Source organism: Hyperolius riggenbachi, chromosome 2 (assembly GCF_040937935.1).
Source record: "Hyperolius riggenbachi isolate aHypRig1 chromosome 2, aHypRig1.pri, whole genome shotgun sequence".
In the NCBI taxonomy this organism is placed as follows: domain Eukaryota; kingdom Metazoa; phylum Chordata; class Amphibia; order Anura; family Hyperoliidae; genus Hyperolius; species Hyperolius riggenbachi.
Genome location: NC_090647.1, coordinates 349,912,370 through 349,934,015, shown reverse-complemented (window position 1 = coordinate 349,934,015; position 21,646 = coordinate 349,912,370). Strand labels below are relative to the sequence as shown.

The window sequence follows — 21,646 nt, the reverse complement described above, 5'->3', positions numbered from 1 at the left end:
ACATATTATGAAGCGCTTGACAATAAATACATACAATGATACAAGGATGACAGACATAACAAGGTTATACAACATAGAACAAAGTTATACAAGGCAAATGGTATAAGATACAAACATGTAATTATGGGCTGGTAGGTAGGCCCAGTAATACAAGTACAGGCTGTCATAGGAAAGGTGCACACGATCCTGTAACTACACTAGGGAAGGGAGGACCCTGACAGAGGCATAAGGAGGGGAAACACTAGGTAGGGCTGTGGAATAAATATTCAGTAGAGAGTTACTGTGTGTCACTACCCTTTCCTACTGCAAATCTGATTTTATTTAGCTAGAATTCCTGCGAAACACTCATGAAGTTGCAATTACTGCATCTAATTACATTTATTTATGGCTGCAAAAGAATGTTTTCTCCTCTGTATGTCCAATGTATATCAGCTAAAAAAAATATTTAATCTAACATTGTGTAGTTATTTCCTGCATATGTGTAGTGGAACAGACTTAAGCCAGATAACCATTTCTGTTTATTCCCCAGGCTGTGCCACCACAGTTCTTGTCACTTCAGCTGGATTAGGTGAAATGGTTGTTCAGATACTAGTGGGAACGGTAAGAAAAAATGAATTGTCATTTGAAATGTCAGCATACATTACAAATCACATATAAAACTTTAAAAAGCAACATGACATTCCGCAGGCGCCGATCTTCAGCTTGTGTCATGCTGATCTATGAAAGAAGCATACAGTCACTGGGTGTATGACACTGGTTTTGCAGTCTTGTTTTGGGTCTCTCATTCAAAAGGTATTCAAGGCAAAGGACCAGCACAACAGCCAACAAAGTTGAATGTTCTGTTGAAAGCCAGCCATCGTTCCTTCCATATCCCCCTTACTTTAGGTTTCCTTTACTGTACTGCTTTTTTTTTTTTTACTGTGGATTTAAGCACATTAGGATACTGTGAATTTGGGCATACAGTTCTTGCCTCAGTTTGACCAGCGATGGAGATCTCTGCTGCCTGCCGCACACAATGAAGAAGTGTTTTTGCTGATGATTGTAACCTCATTTTTTAAAATGCTCTCTTTATGCAGATCTTTTATGTAATTCCATACTAGTAGCTATTATGCATTTAGAACATTATTATTATGCATATTATGAAAATAGTGATCACAACATGATAACGTTTGATCTAGTGACTGATAAGTCGCGGAGCAGCAGGACAACTAAAAATATGCATTTTAGAAAAGCAAAGTTCAATCAACTCAGGCAGGCACTAAGTTTGGTGAACTGGGATAATGTACTACAAGGGAAGGACACTGAAGGGAAATGGCAAACTTTTAAATTTATTCTCAATCAATATTGTAGTAAATATATCCCATATGGAAACAAAACGTCTAGGAATAAAAAAAAAAAAAGGCCTCTATGGATGAATAGAAAGGTTAGAGATAAAATGAAGTGGAAAAAGAATACCTATAAGGTCCTAAAACAGGAAGGGACTGAGGCTGCGTTAAGCAATTATAAGAAATACAATAAAAGTTGTAAAAAAAAGAAATTAGGCTGACAAAGATTGAAGCTAAAAATCAAGTTGCTATTAATATCAAATCGAACCCAAAGAAGTTTTACAAGTACATCAACTCTAAAAAAAGAAAGGTTGACTGCATTGGACTCTTAGGGCTGGTTCAGACGGACGCTTGCGGAGCGTTTACTGCCAGCGTTCGGGGCTTGGCGTTAAACGCTCCCATTCAAGTGAATGGGAGCGTTTGTACCAAGCTTTCATGCGCATTTACACAGACGCGGCGTTCGGGTCCCGATTTTCCTTGGCGTTCAAGGAGCCCCTGGAAGCTACATGTATCTTCTAGGAGCGGTTAACCGCGACAGGTAATGTCCCCCTTGGGGGAAAAAAAAACGCGACCGCATCCGAACGCAACGCGAACGCTGCTGAAAGCCCGAACGCATTGCCGCCGCGACGCCAACGAACGCGACGCCTCCAAACGTCCGTCTGAACCAGCCCTTAACGGATAAGGGGGGAGGACTCAATGGCTGATCAAGGTAAGGTACAGTTATTAAATGTTTTTTTTGCTTCTGTTTTCACAAGGGAAACATCGCTGTTGCAAATTACAGATGCAGAAGAGTCTCAATCTTCCATTTGTAATAATAAATACTTAACGCAGGAAGAAGTGAAGGCAAGACTAAATAAATTAAAACTAGACAAGGCACCTGGCCCGGATGACATACATCCTCGGGTCCTAAGGGAATTAAGTTCAGTTATCGATAAACCCCTTTATCTTAACTTTTGTGACTCTCTTTCAAATGGCAGAGTTCCAGTAGATTGGTGTACAGCCCACGTTTTCCCATTATTTAAGAAAGGCAAGAAATCAGATCCGGGAAATTATAGACCTGTAAGCTTAACGTCAGTTGTGTGCAAACTATTTCAGGGGTTACTAAAAGATACTATACTTCATAGTAGAAAATAATCTTATTTCTCAGCATCAGCATGGGTTTACTAATGACAAGTTCTGTTTGACTACCATGCTCAGCTTTTATGAGGTAGTAAACGCTAATTTGTGCATGGATAGGGAACTGGCTAATGGACAGAAAACAAATAGTTGTGGTCAATGGATCTTATTAAAAATGGGTGACTGTCCCACAGAGGTCAGTACTGGGTCCAGTACTCTTCAATTTATTTATTAATGACCTAGTAGATGCAGTAGAAAGCAATGTTGCTATTTTTGCAGATGATACAAAATTGTGCAGAATCATCAACTCTCAGGAAGACAGTGACATATTGCAACAGGATCTAGATAGGATGGTTATATGGGCACATAAATGGTAGATGAAATTCAATGTTGAAAAGTCATGCATTTTGGTCATACCAATGGTCTAGCACCATACAAAAAAAAAACGGGATACAGATGGGGAAATCAAACTTGGAGAAGGACTTAGGAGTACTCATTGACAACAACTTAAATAATCATATTCAATGCCAAGCCGCTGCTGCTAAAGCTAATAAAATTTTGGGATGCATTAAAAGGGAAATAAAAACTTGAGATGCTAGCATAATATTGCCCCTGTTTAGCTCTCTATTAAGGCCACATTGGAATATGGAATTCAGTTCTGGGCACCACATTACAAAAAAGATATTGCAGTTTTAGAGCAGGTGCAGAGACGAGCAACAAAATTGATACGAAGGATGGAAGGTCTCACTTACCAAATGAGGTTAGATAAACTGGGTTTATTTAGTCTGGAGAAAAGACGCCTTAGAAGGGCTCTAATTAACATGGATAAATATATCAGAGGGCAATATAAAAGGTGGCGGATTAGCTTTTTGTCCCCAGGCTTTCACAAAGGACTAGAGGACATGATCTGCGCATGGAGGAAAAACGTTTTAGCCATTTATTTAGGAAAGGGTTCTTTACAGTAAAAGTGATTAAGATGTGGAATGCATTGCCACAGGAAGTAGTTATGGCAAATTCTATATCTGCATTTAAAGGGGGCTTTGATGCTTTCCTTGCATTGAAATACATCCATGGCTATAGTTACTAGGTAATGCCCAGTGGTGTTGATCCAGGGATTTTATCTGATTGCCATCTGGAGTCGGGAAGGAATTTTTTCCCTTTTGGGCCTAATTGGATCATACCTTGTAAGGGTTTTTTGACATCCTCTGGATCAACAAGAATATGTGAGTGAGCAGACTTGTGTTATACTTTATTTTCTGGTTGAAATCGTTGGACGTATGTCTTTTTTCCAACCCAAATAACTATGAAACACAAAATGTTTTTTCCATAGAACTGTGAATGACTTTGAATCCTAAAAAGTAAACGACTTCAATTCACAAAGCATTACCGCATGCGGTAATTGAGAAAACATTTAGTGAAATGTCAATTCATTCACTTTTAGTGAAATGTCAATTCACAGTTCTAGACTTTTTGCTGCCTGAGGCAAATTTGTGAGGATGCACCCCCTCCCCCGATTTGGAATGATCACTCATCACCCAACAATTTACTTTGCTTCATTTAACCACTTCAGCCTTCAGTAATTTTTTACCTTATGCATCCAAGCAATTTTCACCTCCCATTCATTCACCAATAACTTTATCACTACTTATCACAATAAATTGATCTATATCTTGTTTTTTCCGCCACTAATTAGGCTTTCTTTGGGTGGTACATTTTACTAAGAATTATTTTTTTCTAAATGTATTTTAACGGGAATATTAAGAAAAAAATAGAAAAAAAATCATTATTTCTTAGTTTTCGGCCATTGTAGCTTTAAAATAATACATGCTCCCATAATTAAAACCCACATATTTTATTTGCCCATTTGTCCCGGTTATTACACAATTTAAATTATTTCCCTATCACAATGTATGGCGCCTATACTTTATTTGGAAATAAAGGTGCATTTTTACAAGCTTAAAATTTATAAAATAATAGTAATATTCCCTCTTCACATACATATTTAAAAAGTTCAGACCCTTAGGTAACTATTTATGTTTTGTTTGTTTTTTTGTTTTTTTACTGTAATTTTTTTTTATTATTAAAAAATGTATTAGGGTATTTTTTTGGAGTGTGGGGGGTAAACAGTTAATTTTATACGTAATAAATTGTATTTATTAAAAAAAAATGTATGTAGATGTAGTTTTACTATTTGGCCACGAGATGGCCACAGTCAAAACATTTTTTAGTCCTGTAAGCGAGAGTCCTGTAAGCGAGAGTCCTGTAAGCAAGCTCTCCTGCTTACAGGACGTGAAGGGAGGACAAGAAAAAATGTTTTCTTTAGAAAGATCGGGGCTTCTAAAAAAAGCCCATCGATCTTTCTAACTGAGACTTTGATCCAGTGGCGTAGCTAAGGAGCTGTGGGCCCCGATGCAAGTTTTACAATGGGGCCCCCCCAAGCACTCTATACATAGCAATTGATACGGTGCACCAAAACCTGCCAATGGCAACTACAGTGTCAGAGGTGCAAGAAGGGGATGGGAAACAGTTTATTAATGATTACCACTATTCAAAGTATCTAAAGAAGTGATTATTATGAGCACAGGACCAATAGAGAGCTAATACTGTAGTTGAGGGAGGGCCCTTCGGGGCCCCTCTGGCCCAAGGGCCCCGATGCGGTTGCTACCGCTGCACCCCCTATTGCTACGCCCCTGCTTTGATCAATGAATGGGAACTGTGTTCTCAATCATTGATCACCGGGCTAACGAGCGTGCGGCCGTGCGCAGCAGTGCAGATGCAGCCTTTTGGTCGTAATAGCAATGTCCAAAAGGTGAAAGTAGTTAATGTTCTCACATGACATGCTGCAGCTCAACACAATAGCATACTGGTTGGCTGTGAGTCTGTGACAAACTGCTCACCCTCAGCCATTACATTCCTCCTCAGTCAGAACAGCAGTTCCACCTCCTCCCTTCTGCTGTGCAAGTCAAACGAAACACTGCTGATCTCCTGCCTCCCTCCTCCTCACTTACTGTCAGACACCTCACACAGCACAACAAGCTACTTTTCCCCAGTGATGACTTCTGCACTTCCCTCTCTTCTCCTCCTACTCTGACAGCAGTGTAAACACAGTACAAAAATGCTGCCCCTGTAATCTCCGCGCCTGATGCAAATGTTTCACCTAGCTTCACAAGATAATCGGCCCTGAATTCATTAGGGCTGTTACCACATGGCAAGCTGAATTTTCTGACCAGTGAGGTAAATTAAAGACTTGTGCAGTAAATACCTCAATACGCATCAGTAAATGTCAATTGACAAAGATTAGAGCATGTGGTAAAGCCAACTGAGATGTTTGGTATTTTAGACCAGCTCTGATCAGCGCTGCGTAATATGTTGGTGCTTTATAAATACAATAAATAATAATAATAATCTGTCAGAAAACTAGCAATCAGCATGTGATAACATTGACAGAGAGCCAATAGGAAGAGCCTCCTCTCCTGCAGCTCACCCTGATTTGATCTGGGAGTGACATGAGAACTACAATGCAGGAGAAATACATATTCAAAGAGGCTTTTCTGTATGCCTTTAGATATGCAAATCTACAGTGGCTTGCAAAAGTATTCGGCCCCCTTGAAGTTTTCCACATTTTGTCACATTACTGCCACAAACCTGAATCAATTTTATTGGAATTCCACGTGAAAGACCAATACAAAGTGGTGTAAACGTGAGAAGTGGAATGAAAATCATACATAATTCCAAACATTTTTTACAAATAAATAACTGCAAAGTGGGGTGTGCGTAATTATTCAGCCCCCTTTGGTCTGAGTGCAGTCAGTTGCCCATAGACATTGCCTGATAAGTGCTAATGACTAAATAGAGTGCACCTGTGTGTAATCTAATGTCAGTACAAATACAGCTGCTCTGTGACGGCCTCAGAGGTTGTCTAAGAGAATCTTGGGAGCAACAACACCATGAAGTCCAAAGAACACACCAGACAGGTCAGGGATAAAGTTATTGAGAAATTTAAAGCTGGCTTAGGCTACAAAAAGATTTCCAAAGCCTTGAACATCCCACTGAGCACTGTTCAAGCGATCATTCAGAGTATGGCACAACTGTAAACCTACCAAGACAAGGCTGTGTACTTAAACTCACAGGCCGAACAAGGAGAGCGCTGATCAGAAATGCAGTCAGGAGGCCCATGGTGACTCTGGACGTGCTGCAGAGATCTACAGCTCAGGTGGGGGAATCTGTCCATAGGACAACTATTAGTCATGCACTGCACAAAGTTGGCTCTTATGGAAGAGTGGCAAGAAGACAGCCATTGTTAACAGAAAAGCATAAGAAGTACCGTTTGCAGTTTGCCACAAGCCATGTGGAGGACACAGCAAACATGTAGAAGAAGGTGCTTTGGTCAGATGAGACCAAAATAGAACTTTTTGGCCAAAATGCAAAGCGCTATGTGTGGCAGAAAACTAACACTGCACATCACTCTGACCACACCATCCCCACTGTCAAATATGGTGGTGGCAGCATCATGCTCTGGGGGTGCTTCTCTTCAGCAGGGACAGGGAAGCTGGTCAGAGTTTGTGGGAAGATGGATGGAGCCAAATACAGGGCAATCTTGGAAGAAAACCTCTTGGAGTCTGCAAAAGACTTGAGACTGGGGCGGAGGTTCACTTTCCAGCAGGACAACGACCCTAAACATAAAGCCAGGGCAACAATGGAATGGTTTAAAACAAAACATATCCATGTGTTAGAATGGCCCAGTCAAAGTCCAGATCTAAATCTAATTGAGAATCTGTGGCAAGATCTGAAAACTGCTGTTCACAAACGCTATCCATCTAATCTGACTGAGCTGGAGCTGTTTTGCAAAGAAGAATGGGCAAGGATTTCAGTCTCTAGATGTGCAAAGCTGGTAGAGACATACCCTCAAAGACGGGCAGCTGTAATTGCAGCAAAAGGTGGTTCTACAAAGTATTGACTCAGGGGGCTGAATAATTACGCACACCCCACTTTATAGTTATTGATTTGAAAAAATGTTTGGAATAATGTATGATTTTCGTTCCACTTCTCACGTGTACACCACTTTGTATTGGTCTTTCACATGGAATTCCAATAAAATTGATTCATGTTTGTGGCAGTAATGTGACAAAATGTGGAAAACTTCAAGGGGGCTGAATACTTTTGCAAGCCACTGTATATAGTAATACACATGTCCTCCTCTGTCCCCGTGTGTCCTTCTTTGCCCCTTTATGACCTCCACTGTCCTGTGCCTCCTCTGTCCCCCTGACGACCTCCTCTGTCCCCCTGTGTCCTCCTCCCCGTGCAGCAGATGGGGTGAGCGCTGCATGCCAATCATGCCCATCTAGTGATATGACAGGAGCCAACGCTGTGAGTGCTTAGTCCAATGACTGAGCCATGGTCCTGCCTCCCAGACTATCTGCGCCTGCCAGAACACCAGGTAGCCGTGATTAACATGCAGAGCTTCCCTCCCCCCCCCTTCCCTGATTGGCTGCACAGCTCCTGGAGGCTGACACAACTCCAGATCAGCTAAAGCCATGGGGTCAACTCCTGGGACATTGTTTATTGTTGGCTGCAAGTATATATCTTACCGGAAGGGTACAGGGGCCAGGCGTTGAGACAAGGGAGGACACTGAGGACACAGGAGGGGGCGGACACATAGCACACGGTACACCAGCAGAGGAGACACAGGAGGGGATATGGGACACAGAAGAAGGCAGAGGTCCCAGGGCCCAGGGCGGCAAAGGAGGACAGAAGGCACACCTTCGGACCATAAGACGCACTGACTTTTTCCCCCCACTTTTGGGGGCAAAGAAAAAAGTGTGTCTTATGGTCTGAAAAATGCAGTATTTTACAATATTCATTTATAAATCATTAGTCAGTGTTTGCCCATTGTAAAATCTTTCCTCATCCTGATTTACATCCTTAATTTTGTCCCAGGTGGCAACATCTTTACCCTTGGCAAGGTGCATCACTGCAAAATGTTTGTTGTGTGTTTCAAAGTTAGTAGAAACAACACTGGTCTGGTCTGACAGAGTGCTCTGGGGCAGAAGGCTGCATAACTACATAGCCTAGGCTAAACATCACTGGGAGGGTGGGGTTACATATGGATATACAGCAGTTTATAAAGTGATTTTGGATGCTGAATCCAGAATAATTAATATAAAATGTGGTATCCTGAACGAATAGATTTAAAAAGGGAGTTAGCTAGGTAAGTGCCCCCAGTATAGGTTAGCTAGATAGGTGCCTAGAGTATAGGTTAGATAGGTAGGTGCCCCTAGTATAGTTTAGCTAGGTAGGTGCCTCCAGTATAGGTTAGATAGGTAGGTGCCCCCAGTATAGGTTAGCTAGGTAGGTGCCTCCAGTATAGGTTAGATAGGTAGGTGCCCCCAATATAGGTTAGCTAGCTAGGTGCCTCCAGTATAGGTTAGCTAAGTAGGTGCCCCCAGTATAGGTTAGATAGGTAAGTGTCCCCAATATAGGTTAGATAGGTAGGTGCCCCCAGTATAGGTTAGATAGGTAGGTGCCCTCGGTATAGGTTAGATAGGTAGGTGCCCTCAGTATAGGTTAGATAGGTAGGTGCCCCCAGTATAGGTTAGCTAGCTAGGTGCCTCCAGTATAGGTTAGATAGGTAGCTGCCCCCAATATAAGTTAGCTAGCTAGGTGCCTCCAGTATAGGTTAGCTAGGTAGGTGCCCCCAATATAGGTTAGCTAGCTAGGTGCCTCCAGTATAGGTTAGCTAGGTAGGTGCCCCCAGTATAGGTTAGATAGGTAGGTGTCCCCAATATAGGTTAGATAGGTAGGTGCCCCCAGTATAGGTTAGATAGGTAGGTGCCCTCGGTATAGGTTAGATAGGTAGGTGCCCTCAGTATAGGTTAGATAGGTAGGTGCCCCCAGTATAGGTTAGCTAGCTAGGTGCCTCCAGTATAGGTTAGATAGGTAGGTGCACACATAGCGGCGGGGGAAAGCGGGCATAATGGAGTTGCAACTTACCTTATGCGATCCCTGCATGCATGCAGCCTCTATCTTCTTCCTTCTTCCTTCCAGGCGCTCCTCGCATTGGTAACAGCGCCCCCTGTGCTGACATACAGTAACGCCATCACAGGGGCTGCTGTTACCAATGCAACAGATGCCTGGGAGAGGAAGAAAAAAGAGGCTGCGTGCGTGCGGGGATCGCGGAAAATGAATTGTAACTCCGTTATGCCCGCTCTCCCCGCCACAGCACCCAGCGCCCCGGGCGGTCACGTGGTTCGCACGCCAGTAGAAATGGGCCTTGTCTCCAGCGTCCAAATTATACACTGGGAACAATTTACTTTGCGTTCTATGCCAGGCAAACGTACATTCTACTTTATATCATTACGGTGCCTCTTTAAGGGTTTTACTCAATAAAATATTAAATAACACAAAAATGTGATATTTATTTAGAGCACTACATTCTGGACTGGCAAGGATTGTAAATATAAGATACAAATAAGATACAATTAATTGCCTTATAGAAAACAATAAGTCTGGTCTTCTGTCTCCCGCTGGCAGCCTCTGAAGATCCCCGATGGGTCGGTGTCTTGTGCGCATTTGTGTGGGTGTGGCGGGCGCAGTGCGCTCCTGATAATGCGGGCGCATGCGCAAAAGACCCATCAGGGGTCAGTGATCTTCAGAGGCTGCCAGAGAAATACGGGAGTAGACGGGAGCTGCGGCGAAGGACACACATGACTTGTAGGAGCTGGAAGAAGCCCCAGGTAAATAAAGATAGTTTTATTTATTCCCCTCGCTTGTGGTAGGGACAATGGATTGTAATACATAGACTGTGGCAGGTGTATCAAAACCAGTGTAAGGGCTCAAACCCACTTGCAGCATTTTCTAGGCGCTAGCGATTTGAAAAAGCTCTTGCTAATGCAATGCTATGGGAGATTTTTAGAAAATCACATCGCCCAAGTGGGATCACACCCAGAGCATTACATTAGCAAGAGCTTTTCAAATCGCAAAGCGCTCAGAAAAGCGTTCCTAGTGGGTTCCAGGCCTAAGGATAATTGGAACAGATCTAATTAAAAAGCAATTGCAAAGTGGAGAAGTTTCTCAGTGACCAATAAGAATCCTTCAGATGAACGTCTGCTCTATATTTGCACTAGTTCCACTCCAGTTTCCTTGCACTGGTTTTGATAAATCAGCCCCAGCAAGTGACGTAAATGGTGCAATGTTGTTAATGATGATTTGTATTTGTTATATAATGCAGGTGATCGAAACTCAGGGGAGCTACAGCTTCCTAGTTTGTGGGATCAGTCTCTCTACACTGGCCTTCTGTCTGTATGTGGTACTCGTAATACTCGATAACATGCATCCCAAAGGGTCGGAAGGTAAGGCACCCAGTTATGAGTACTGATGATACAGAAGTAGTAGCTTTGTCTTTATAAATAAAGCAGATCTGCCAACATGTGTTCAGTCATACGCGGCAGTATCTGGGTAACAGCAAGTTCCTGTTCTTATCATAACAGATCAGGTAAGCATTGTTCTTGCTTATTTATTCTGCTGTGCACTTTGCATTCTTAAACGTAATTGCATTGTTTTTAGAAGCAGTAGAGTGTTGTACAGTGTACTTTTTTTTAGCAAACAGATTTTCAATGAAAATGATTTGTCTGGGACCAGCATCATTGCTTCTGTGTTGTTGTTTTTCTATAGTATGGTTTAACACTATGTATGAATACTGAGTGAGCATAGTGTTTTTATCATCAAAAACAGCAATATACTTACAGTATATAATCCCTACCATAGTTATAGTCTAGTGTCCTATTATTATTGTGTACTTACAGTATAGGCAGTAGCATTGTCATCTTTTGTGGTGCTACAGAGCACATAGTCATGTCACTGTTTGTTCTCAGAGGAGCTCACAATCTAATCCTACCATAGTTAAAGCCAAATGCCCCTAATGGAGTCTAAGGCCAATTTCTGGGACCCGACAAACTTATCATCATGTTTTGGAGCGTTTTTTTTTTTTTTTTTTAGGAAATGAAGAAATAAGTGAAAGAAAATTTGCTCAGCAACTCTATGTATAATATATAGTTTTGGTCAAATGGTTCCTTGTTTGATTCGCCAGCCATTCGATCTAACAGGTTGAGATTTTCAGGCTGATCTCATGACTAAATTGGAGTCAAATGCACTGATGTACATGGCTATCAGCAAAGCCCCCATACATGATAGAACCACCAAATTTGGTAGGTATGTTAAGAAGAACAGTGGGAACAAGAGGAAAAAGAAAGTTCAAAAAGACCTTGTAGTTTCTTGAGAAAATCAATTTTAAAGGTATGATACAGTTTATTTTAAAATGTATAATGCTCAAAAAAATTAAAGAGACTCTGAAGTGAGAATAAATCTCGCTTCAGAGCTCAGAGTTAGCAGGGGCATGTGTGCCCTTCACTCCCAAACCCCCCCCCCCCCTGCAACACTTGGTCGCAGATTTGGTCGTTCCTGGAGGCAGGGCTAACGGATGCAGCCCTGCCTCCAGTCGCGTCTATCAGCGGCGCATCGCCGCCTCTCCCCCGCCCCTCTTAGTGAAAGAAGACTGAGAGGGGCGGGGGAGAGGCGGAGTTACGCGCTGACAGACGCGCGTGGGGCAGGGCTGCGGCGGTTAGCCCTGCACCAACCAGGAAGCGCTCCCCCGCTGCACGGAGGGGATTTGGGGGTGAAGGGACCCCCGTTTAGCAGCGCGATAGCGGCGGTTTAGCAGGGGCACACATGCCCCTGCTATCTATGAGGTCTGAAGCGAGATTTTTTCTCGCTTCAGACTCTCTTTAAAGTGAGCACGAGGTGGGCTCATAAAATAAAATTAAAAAAGTAGGCTGCTTGATCCGGGGGGCTGAGCAGATCAAGTAGCCTCAAAATCCATTGCTCCCCGCTCCTCCTTGGGGCCGCAATGGCCCACTTTCATTTTCGTGACCTCTGGGTCACGACTCTGAAAAGAGAGATTTATTCTCTCACCAGCGCGCATGGAGATGGGGGGTGGCAGGAGGCCCAGCTAGGGAGAGGAAGCTGCCCAATGGCAGCTTTGGAGACCCTGTAGGAATGCCCCGGCTTTTTGAACAGGGAATACCTGTCCACAATGTATACCCTCAAGACAGCGACAAATATTGTCGCTAATCTTGGGGGCTATAGTGTGGTGGGGGGGGGGGCAGAGAGCAGAGGTGTGGGGACACAGAGGCATGTCATGAGGCAGAGAACATGCCTCTGTTTCTCATCTGGCAGAGTCCCAGTGGATTGGCGTACAGCCCACATTTTCCCATTATTTAAGAAGGGCAGAAAAATCAGATCCGGAAATTACAGACCTGTAAGCTTAACGTCAGTTGTGTGCTAACTATTTGAGGGGTTACTAAGAGATACTATACAAGACTTCATAGTAGAAAAGAATCTTATTTCTCAGCATCAGCATGGGTTTACTAAAGACAGGTCCTGTTTGACTAACATGCTCAGCTTTTATGAGGTAGTGAACGCTAATATGGATATTGGGAATGCTGTAGATGTGATATACTTGGACTTTGCAAAGGCCTTCGACACTATTCCCCACAAAAGTCTGGTGCAAAACTTCAGGATGCAAGGACTGGGGAAGAGTCTGTGTGCATGGATAGGGAATTGGCTAATGGACAGAAAACAAAGAGTTGTGGTCAATGGATCTTATTCAAAATGGGTGACTGTTAGCAGTGGGTTCCCACAGGGATCAGTACCTAGTAGATGCAGTAGAAAGCAATGTTGCTATTTTTGCAGATGATACAAAATTGTGCAGAATCATCAACTCTCAAGTAGAGATGGCCTGAACGGTTCGCATGCGAACGGTTCCAGGTGAATTTTCAGTGGTTCGCGTTCGCCAGCGTACACAAACTTTTGCAGAAGTTTGATTTGCCCCCATAGTGCGCCATTAGGGACAACTTTGACCCTCTACATCACAGTCAGCAGGCACATTGTTGCCAATTAGGCTACACTCTCTCCTGGAGCCAACCCCCCCCCCCCCTTATAAAAGGCAGGCAGCCCCGGGCTTTACACTCACTCGTGTGCCTGCATTACTTAGTGAAGGGACAGCTGCTTGCAGACTCTCATAGGGAAAGAGTAGTTAGGCTCTTGTAGGCTTGTTAGCTTGCTCCTGGCTGATTGTTATTGCTAAAATAGCACCCCTCAACAGCTCTTTTGAGAGCTAATGTTCTCCTGATGCGTTTTTTTTTGTGTGTTGCCCACTGACACTGACATTATACAGCCCTATCTGTTGCAGCTGGACCTTGGTAATTGTTATTACTGTGCCAGCCAGGCCCTGCCTAACTATCTATACTGGGACACCTACCTATGCCTACCTAACTACTGGGGCACCTACTTACCTATACGGGGACACCAACCTATGCCTACCTACCTACCTATACTAGGGCAGCTACCTATGCCTACCTACCTATACTGGGTCTCCTACCTATGCCTAGCTAACTACTGGGGCACCTACCTATGCCTATCTACCTATACTGGGACACCTACCTATGCCTATCTACCTATACTGAGACACCTACCTATGCCTACCTACCTATACTGGGACTCCTACCTATGCCTACCTACCTATACTGGGACTCCTACCTATGCCTAGCTAACTACTCGGGCACCTACCTATGCCTATCTACCTATACTGGGTATCCTACCTATGCCTAGCTAAATACTGGGGCACCTACCTATGCCTATCTACCTATACTGGGACACCTACCTATGCCTACCTACCTATACTGGGACTCCTACCTATGCCTAGCTAACTACTGGGGCACCTACCTATGCCTATCTACCTATACTGGGACACCTACCTATTCCTACCTACCTATACTGGGACTCCTACCTATGCCTAGCTAACTACTGGGGCACCTACCTATGCCGATCTACCTATACTGGGACTCCTACCTATGCCTACCTACCTATACTGGGACTCCTACCTATGCCTAGCTAACTGCTGGGGCACCTACCTATGCCTACCTACATACAAGAAGATAATAAGGTCGTTGCTTCATTGTGGACAGACCAAATTTGATCAGCTGGACAGTCACTGTTGTACTATCATTGAGCTACCACAGACCGGCGACCATATGGGCTTGAAAACCGCTATAGCCACGGTGCGCACCAGTCCAGCACGGCCATCACTACGCAAACAGCTGTTTGCGGTGCGTTACACAGTGAGTTTGGTGTGTCAGTGTGAAGCAGAACTCTAATTACACTCCCTGATTGATGTATACACATGAAAGATGTTTTAAAGCACTTTAGTCCTGCAATGTAGCATTCAATTTGATTTCTGCCCTTAAAATGCTGCTTTGCGTCAAATCCAGATTTTTCCCCGGGACTTTTGGCATCTATCACACTCATCCATGCCCCCCTCCAGGTGTTAGACCCCTTGAAACATCTTTTCCATCACTTTTGTGGCCAGCATAAATGTTTCTAATTTATAAAGTTCGCATTCCCATTGAAGTCTATTGCGGTTCGCGAAAGTTTGTGCGAACCGAACCTTTTGCGAAAGTTCGCGAACCTAAAATCGGAGGTTCGGCCATCTCTACTCTCAAGAAGACAGTGACATATTGCAACAGGATCTGGATAGGATTGGCTATATGGGCACATAAATGGCAGATGAAATTCAATATTGAAAAATGTAAAGTCATGCATTTTGGTCGTACCAATGGTCTAGCACCATACAAAATAAACAGGATACAGATGGGGACATCAAACTTGGAGAAGGACTTAGGAGTACTCATCGACAACAACTTAAATAATCGTATTCAATGCCAAGCCACTACAGCTAAAGCTAATAACATTTTGGGATACATTAAAAGGGAAATAAAAACTTGAGATGCTAGCATAATTTTGCCCTTGTTTAAATCTCTAGTTAGGCCACATCTGGAATATGGAATTCAGTTCTGGCACCACATTACAGGAAAGATATTGCAGTTTTAGAGCAGGTGCAGAGACGAGCAACAAAATTGATACAAGGGATGGAAGGTCTCACTTACCAAGAAAGGTTAGATAAACTGTGCTTATTTAGTCTGGAGAAAAGACGTCTTAACCTCTTGCCGACCGCGCCACGCCAATGGGCGTGGCCGCGGCGGCAGCCCCAGGACCGCTTAATGCCGATTGGCGTAAAGTCCTGGGGCTCTGTTTTGCAGGAGATCGCGCGCAGGCTGCGCGCACATCTCCTTGTCAGTGGGCGGAGGGGATCTAATTAACATGTATACATCAGAGGGCAATATAAAAGCTTGGTGGATGAGCTTTTGTCCCTAGGCTTTCACAAAGGACTAGAGGACATGATCTGCGCATGGAGGAAAAACGTTTTAGCCATTTATTAACAGTAAGAGTGATTAAGATGTGGAATGCATTTCCACAGGAGGTAGTTATGGCAAATACTATATCTGCATTTAAAGGGAGCTTAGATGCTTTCCTTGCATTGAAAGACATCCATGGCTATAATTACTAGGTAATACCCAGTGGTGTTGATCCAGGGATTTTAGCTGTTTGCCGCCTGGAGTCGGGAAGGAATTTTTTCCCTTTTGGGGCTAATTGTACCATGCCTTGTAAGGGTTTTTCGCCTTCCTCTGGATCAACAGGAATATGTGAAGGAGCAGGCTGGTGTGGTACTTTATTTTCTGGTTGAACTCGATGGAGGAGGTCTGTCTTTTTTCAACCCAAATAACAATGTAACATCTGCCCCCCAAAGAACCACCTCGGGTTCTCTTAAAGGGAACACATAAAAAGACATCCTAGATCTGAATGAATGAATGAAATATTTTTTTTATTAAATATTGTTCTTTACATAGTTGAATGTGCTGACAACAAAATCACACAAAAATTATCAATGGAAATCAAAATTATCAACCCATGGAGGTCTGGATTTGGCGTCACTCTCAAAATTAAAGCAAGACAAAATGAGGCTCATATGGCCCCTGGACAGTCTGTGGTGCAACTGGTGGGTGGAGCGAAACATGATGTCACACCACATGTGCTTAATTGGATTCAGGTCTGGGGAATGGGCAGGCCAGTCCATAGCATCAATGCCTTCATCTTGCAGGAACTGCTGACACACTCCAGCCACATGAGGTCTAGCATTGTATTGCATTAGGAGGAACTCAGGGCCAACCGCACCAGCATATGGTCTCAAAAGGGGTCTGAGGATCTCATCTCGGTACCTAATGGCAGTCAGGCTACCTCAGGCGAGCACATGGAGGGCTATGCGAGCCCCCAAAGAAATGCCACCCAACACCATTACTTGCCCACGGCCAAACCTGTCATGCTGGAGGATGCTGCAAGCATCAGAACATTCTCCACTGCATTTCCAGACTCTGTCACATGCTCAGTGTGAACCTGTTTTTTCTGTGAAGAGCAAATGCCAAGTGTCCGGCACGGTGTTGGGCTATAACCACAACCCCCACCTGTGGACGTCAGGCCCTCATACCACCCCATGGAGTCTGTTTCTGATTATTTCAGCAGACACGTACATTTGTGGCCTGTGGGGGGTCATTTTGCAGGGCTCTAGCAGTGCTTCTCCTGTTCCTCCTTGCACAAAGGCGGAGGTAGCGGTGCTGCTGCTGGGTTGTTGCCCTCCTACAGCGTCCTCCACGTCTCCTGATGTACTGGCCTTTCTCCTGGCAGCGCCTCCATCCTCTGGACACTATGCTGACAGACACAGCAAACCTTCTTGCCACAGCTCGCATTGATGTGCCATCGTAGATGAACGCACCGCCAGCATTCAAAAGTGACCAAAACATCCGTGAGAAAGCATAGGAGAAGTGGTCTGTGGTCACAACCTGAAGAATCACTCTTTTTTGGGGGATGTCTTGCTAATTGCCTATTATTTCCACCTGTTGTCTATTCCATTTGCACAACAGTATGTGAAATTGATTGTATGAAATACTGTAGCGCTGTGTTGTCCACAAATAAATGTTATCTTCAATGTCCCATAGAGGTCCACACTCCCCTTCGTTAAATTATACCAGAAGTGACGCTTTGTCACTCGCGATGGCCAGGGACCGCGGCAAAATGAATCTGGGAGGCAGGATAAGGTAACCTTCTATATAAAGTCACCCTTGCCCGCCCGCTCTCGTATCCCCTGAGGACGGTGACAGCTGAAACTAGTCGGGACGAGAGAGGGCAGTGTGATCGCAGTACATGATGGGTTCTGAGTACCACTAGGGTGGGAAGCCAACACAGCTGAGGGGGGTCCTAGTTGGAATAGGACCCTCTCTATGCGAGTGACCCTGTACTTTTTATTATGTATGCCCATTACTTTCATTAAAGACTTGTGGATAGTACACTGAGAAGATCCCTCCCCTCTTTTCTGTTTTATGCACATGAGTGCTGACACAGGTGAAGTTTAACGAAGGGGAGTGTGGACCTCCATGGGACATTGAAGATAACTATGTTTGTGGAAAACACAGCACTACAGAATTTCATACATATTGCTTGGGAAAAGGAATTGTTCCAGCTGTGGCAGCAGTGTGATATCCCATACTAGTTTGTGAAAGCGCCTCTGTTCCTACATATGTGAAATTGATTGTCAACAAGTGTTGCTACCTAGTGGACAGTTTGACTTCACAGAAGTGTGATTGACTTGGAGTTACATTGTGTTGCTTAACCTGCCTGGCGTTCTATTAAGATCGCCAGGCAGGCTGCGGGAGGGTTTTTTTTTAATAAAAAAAAAACTATTTCATGCAGCCAACTGAAAGTTGGCTGCATGAAAGCCCACTAGAGGGCGCTCCGGAGGCGATCTTCCGATCGCCTCCGGCGCCCAGAATAAACAAGGAAGGCCGCAATGAGCGGCCTTCCTTGTTTTGCTTATATCGTCGCCATAGCGACGAGCGGAGTGACGTCATCGACGTCAGCCGACGTCCTGACGTCAGCCGCCTCCGATCCAGCCCTTAGCGCTGGCCGGAACTTTTTGTTCCGGCTGCGCAGGGCTCAGGCGGCTAGGGGGGCCCTCTTTCGCCGCTGCTCGCGGCGAATCGCTGCAGAGCGGCGGCGATCAGGCAGCACACGCGGCTGGCAAAGTGCCGGCTGCGTGTGCTGCTTTTTATTTCAGCCAAATCGGCCCAGCAGGGCCTGAGCAGCAGGCTCCGGCGGTACTGGACGAGCTGAGCTCGTCCAGACCGCCCAGCAGGTTAAAGAGAAACTCAGACCAAGAATTGAACTTTATCCCAATCAGTAGCTGATACCCCCTTTTACATGATAAATCTATTCCTTTTCACAAACAGACCATCAGGGGGCGCTGTATGGCTGATATTGTGGTGAAACCCCTCCCACAAGAAACCCTTGAGTACGTACTCCTGGCAGTTTTCTGTCTGGGAACCTTGCTGCATTGTGGGAAATAGCAGTTTACAACTGTTTCCAACTGCCAAAAAACCATGCAGCAGCTACATCACCTGCGAACAGTAAAAATGTCACCAAGTAATAAATGTCAGAATGTAAATCGGGGATTTAAAAGATTTTACAATGGGCAAACACTGACTAAATTATTTATACATAATTATTGTAAAAATGAAGCACTTTTTTTATTACATTATTTTCACTGGAGTTCCTCTTTAAGTGTTCCATTTATGTTTTGAGCAGTGTAGTTGAATAACAGATAATGTATCTACATATCAGTAGTGTACATTTATTTATTTAAAAAATAAAGCCATGAATTTCCAGCTGGGGTTTCCAGGTGGTCAGTACACAGTGTGTAATGACCACCTGGAAACCTGGTGGAAGTGGAAACACTTTGGCCAGAGATGGATGAACAGCCGAAATACTGCTCTATAAGGATCCCTGGCAAATATACCTATTGTTTGTACTACTAGAAGTAAAACTGAAAGAGAAATGATGTGGGGTCCTCCCTTCAAAGCCTCTGTATCCTCTTGTCACCCATACAGGCTGGTCTAGCCATGCGGCCTGGGCTCTGCAGCCTGAGCTATACCAGCCCAAGTGGTTCATGATGTGGGGGGATCCATACCATGACCATGGCCAAGGGGCTCATCCCCACCTTTGGAGCCCAGGAGGAGGGTGTGGGTAAAAAAAACCCTAAGCCTGTGGGTGTAGACCCAGGAGGGGGGGGGGGGTCATGGTGGCATCTGGGGGTCATCTTCAACCTCCATCCTTTATCCTCCAGATTCCCATTAGTCTGTTAAGGGACTAATGGGAACCCTGGAAGGACTTTTAAAGATGCTTTGTGAGGTTTGCTACATATTTATAGTAGAGCAAGCCCTGACCAGCTGACTGCCTGTCCCCACCCACACATATTGCACCCATGCTGGCACCTTGGGCACCCACAGCACCCTGCCCTGACATCATGAAGCTAGCAGCAAGCCTCACAAAGCATCTTTAAAAGTCCCTTCAGGGCTCCCCATTGGTTACTTAAAGTGACACAGAAGCGGGGGGGGGGGGGGGGATGATGATATAATGAATTGGATGTGTAGTACGGATAATTAATAGAACATTAGTAGCAAAGAAATTAGTCTCTTTTTTCATTTTCAGTTATATAGCTTTTTTTTATAGCATTTGCAGTTTACACATTACACTCAGCATTATAAATGATTTCACAGAGCAGGCTAATGAACTTTTGAACCCTTCTCTGCAGAAAAAAACAAAATACAGTGACAGACAGTTGAGATTATAAGCTTAAGAAGACAGCTCTCTGCAACTGTGAAAGTTGCAGAGCTCAATGAAGCTCTTTAGCATAGATAACAACTTGAGTTTCTTAAAGTGGACCTGAACTCTTGCACAGGACAGAAGGAAAACATAGAGAAATACACCCTGTATGTATTTAGAGCGTTTAGCCTGTGTAATTCCCCTCATTTGTGTATAATCCCAAAATGTAATCTGATCTCTCCCCTGTTTCACATGACTGCCTATGGCAGAGATGGCAGATAAGCCAATATGTCTGCTTCCATGAATCAGGAAGTAGAAACACTGCAGATTTATTTTAAGATTTGTATCAGCTGGAACAAAGAAATGTTTTTTTGTTTGAAGGTTATTATGTTATTGTGTATCTTTTAGAGCAGCGAGGAGGGCTGAGTTCAGGTCCGCTTTAAAGGAATACTTAAAGCGGAATATAACCCTGCATTTCAACTTTGCTCTAAAACATTATTTACAGTATATTATATGTAACCAGCATTTTTTTTTTTACTAGACCAGCATTGGAAGGGTTACACAGAGCTTTAAAGTTCCTGGAGATTTCCGCAGAGGCATCCGAAGCTGACATAGATACATTTTGTTTACATAAATATATCTAAGTGTTGAATGTGACTGAGAAGGAGCTGGAGGACAGCCAAAGAGTGTGTAACATTTTTCAATAGATACATTTAACTAAATAGAATGTAACAATCTGAACTTCTGCATATCTCTCCACGGAACTTTAAACCTCTGTGTTTAACCCTTCCAATGCTGGTCTAGTAAAAAAAATGCTTTTTGCATATAATATGCTGTAAATAATGTTTTAGAGCAAAGTTGAAATGCAGGGTTATATTCCGCTTTAAGTCATAAAAAAAAATGACATTTACTCACCCGGGGCATCCCTCAGCCCCCTGAAGCTGGATGGTGCCCTCGCAGCCCCGCTCCGATCGTCCTGTCCCCGCCGGCGACTACTTCCAGGTTCGGCGTCAGCTGCCGACAGGCTGGGAACGCGGCTGATTCTCCGCGTTCCCAGCCGCTATATCACCCTCTGTGCTGCTATAGCGTATATATATATATATATATATATATATACGCTATAGCAGCATAGAAGGTGATATATCGGCTGGGAACGCGGAGAATCAGCTGCGTTCCCAGCCTGTCGGCGGCTGTTGCCGAACCCGGAAGTAGCCGCCGGCGGGGACAGGACGATCGGAGCGGGGCTGCGAGGGCACCATCCAGCTTCAGGGGGCTGAGGGATGCCCCGGGTGAGTAAATGTCATTTTTTTTTTTTTTTATGACTTAAGTATTCCTTTAACTCTTCCTGTACTGGAAACAATATTAGACTCAAATCTCTGCTGCTGTTTTATTTATTTTTTTTGCTGTACTACACATACAAATCATTATATCATACGTTTATTTTCACTTTAGATTCCCTTTAACAGATTAATGGGAACCTGGGGGATTCCCATTGGTCTGATAAAGAACCAATGAGCAGCCACTGGTGGGACTTTTAACCACTTCAGGACCACAGTGCTAAATCCCCCTAAAGACCAGGCTATTTTTTATTAAATTGGCCACTG

The 21,646-nt window shown here is 44.0% G+C and overlaps 1 protein-coding gene across 1 annotated transcript in view; it reads left to right on the top strand.

The window, feature by feature from the left end:
- MFSD4A (major facilitator superfamily domain containing 4A) overlaps positions 1 to 21,646 on the top strand; it is a 180,634-nt gene that overhangs the window by 156,806 nt on the left and 2,182 nt on the right. Inside the window, exons 8-9 of the mRNA XM_068269571.1 lie at positions 530 to 600; positions 10,669 to 10,789. Of these exons, the coding sequence (XP_068125672.1) occupies positions 530 to 600; positions 10,669 to 10,789 (192 nt within the window). The remainder of the gene's footprint in view (positions 1 to 529; positions 601 to 10,668; positions 10,790 to 21,646) is intronic.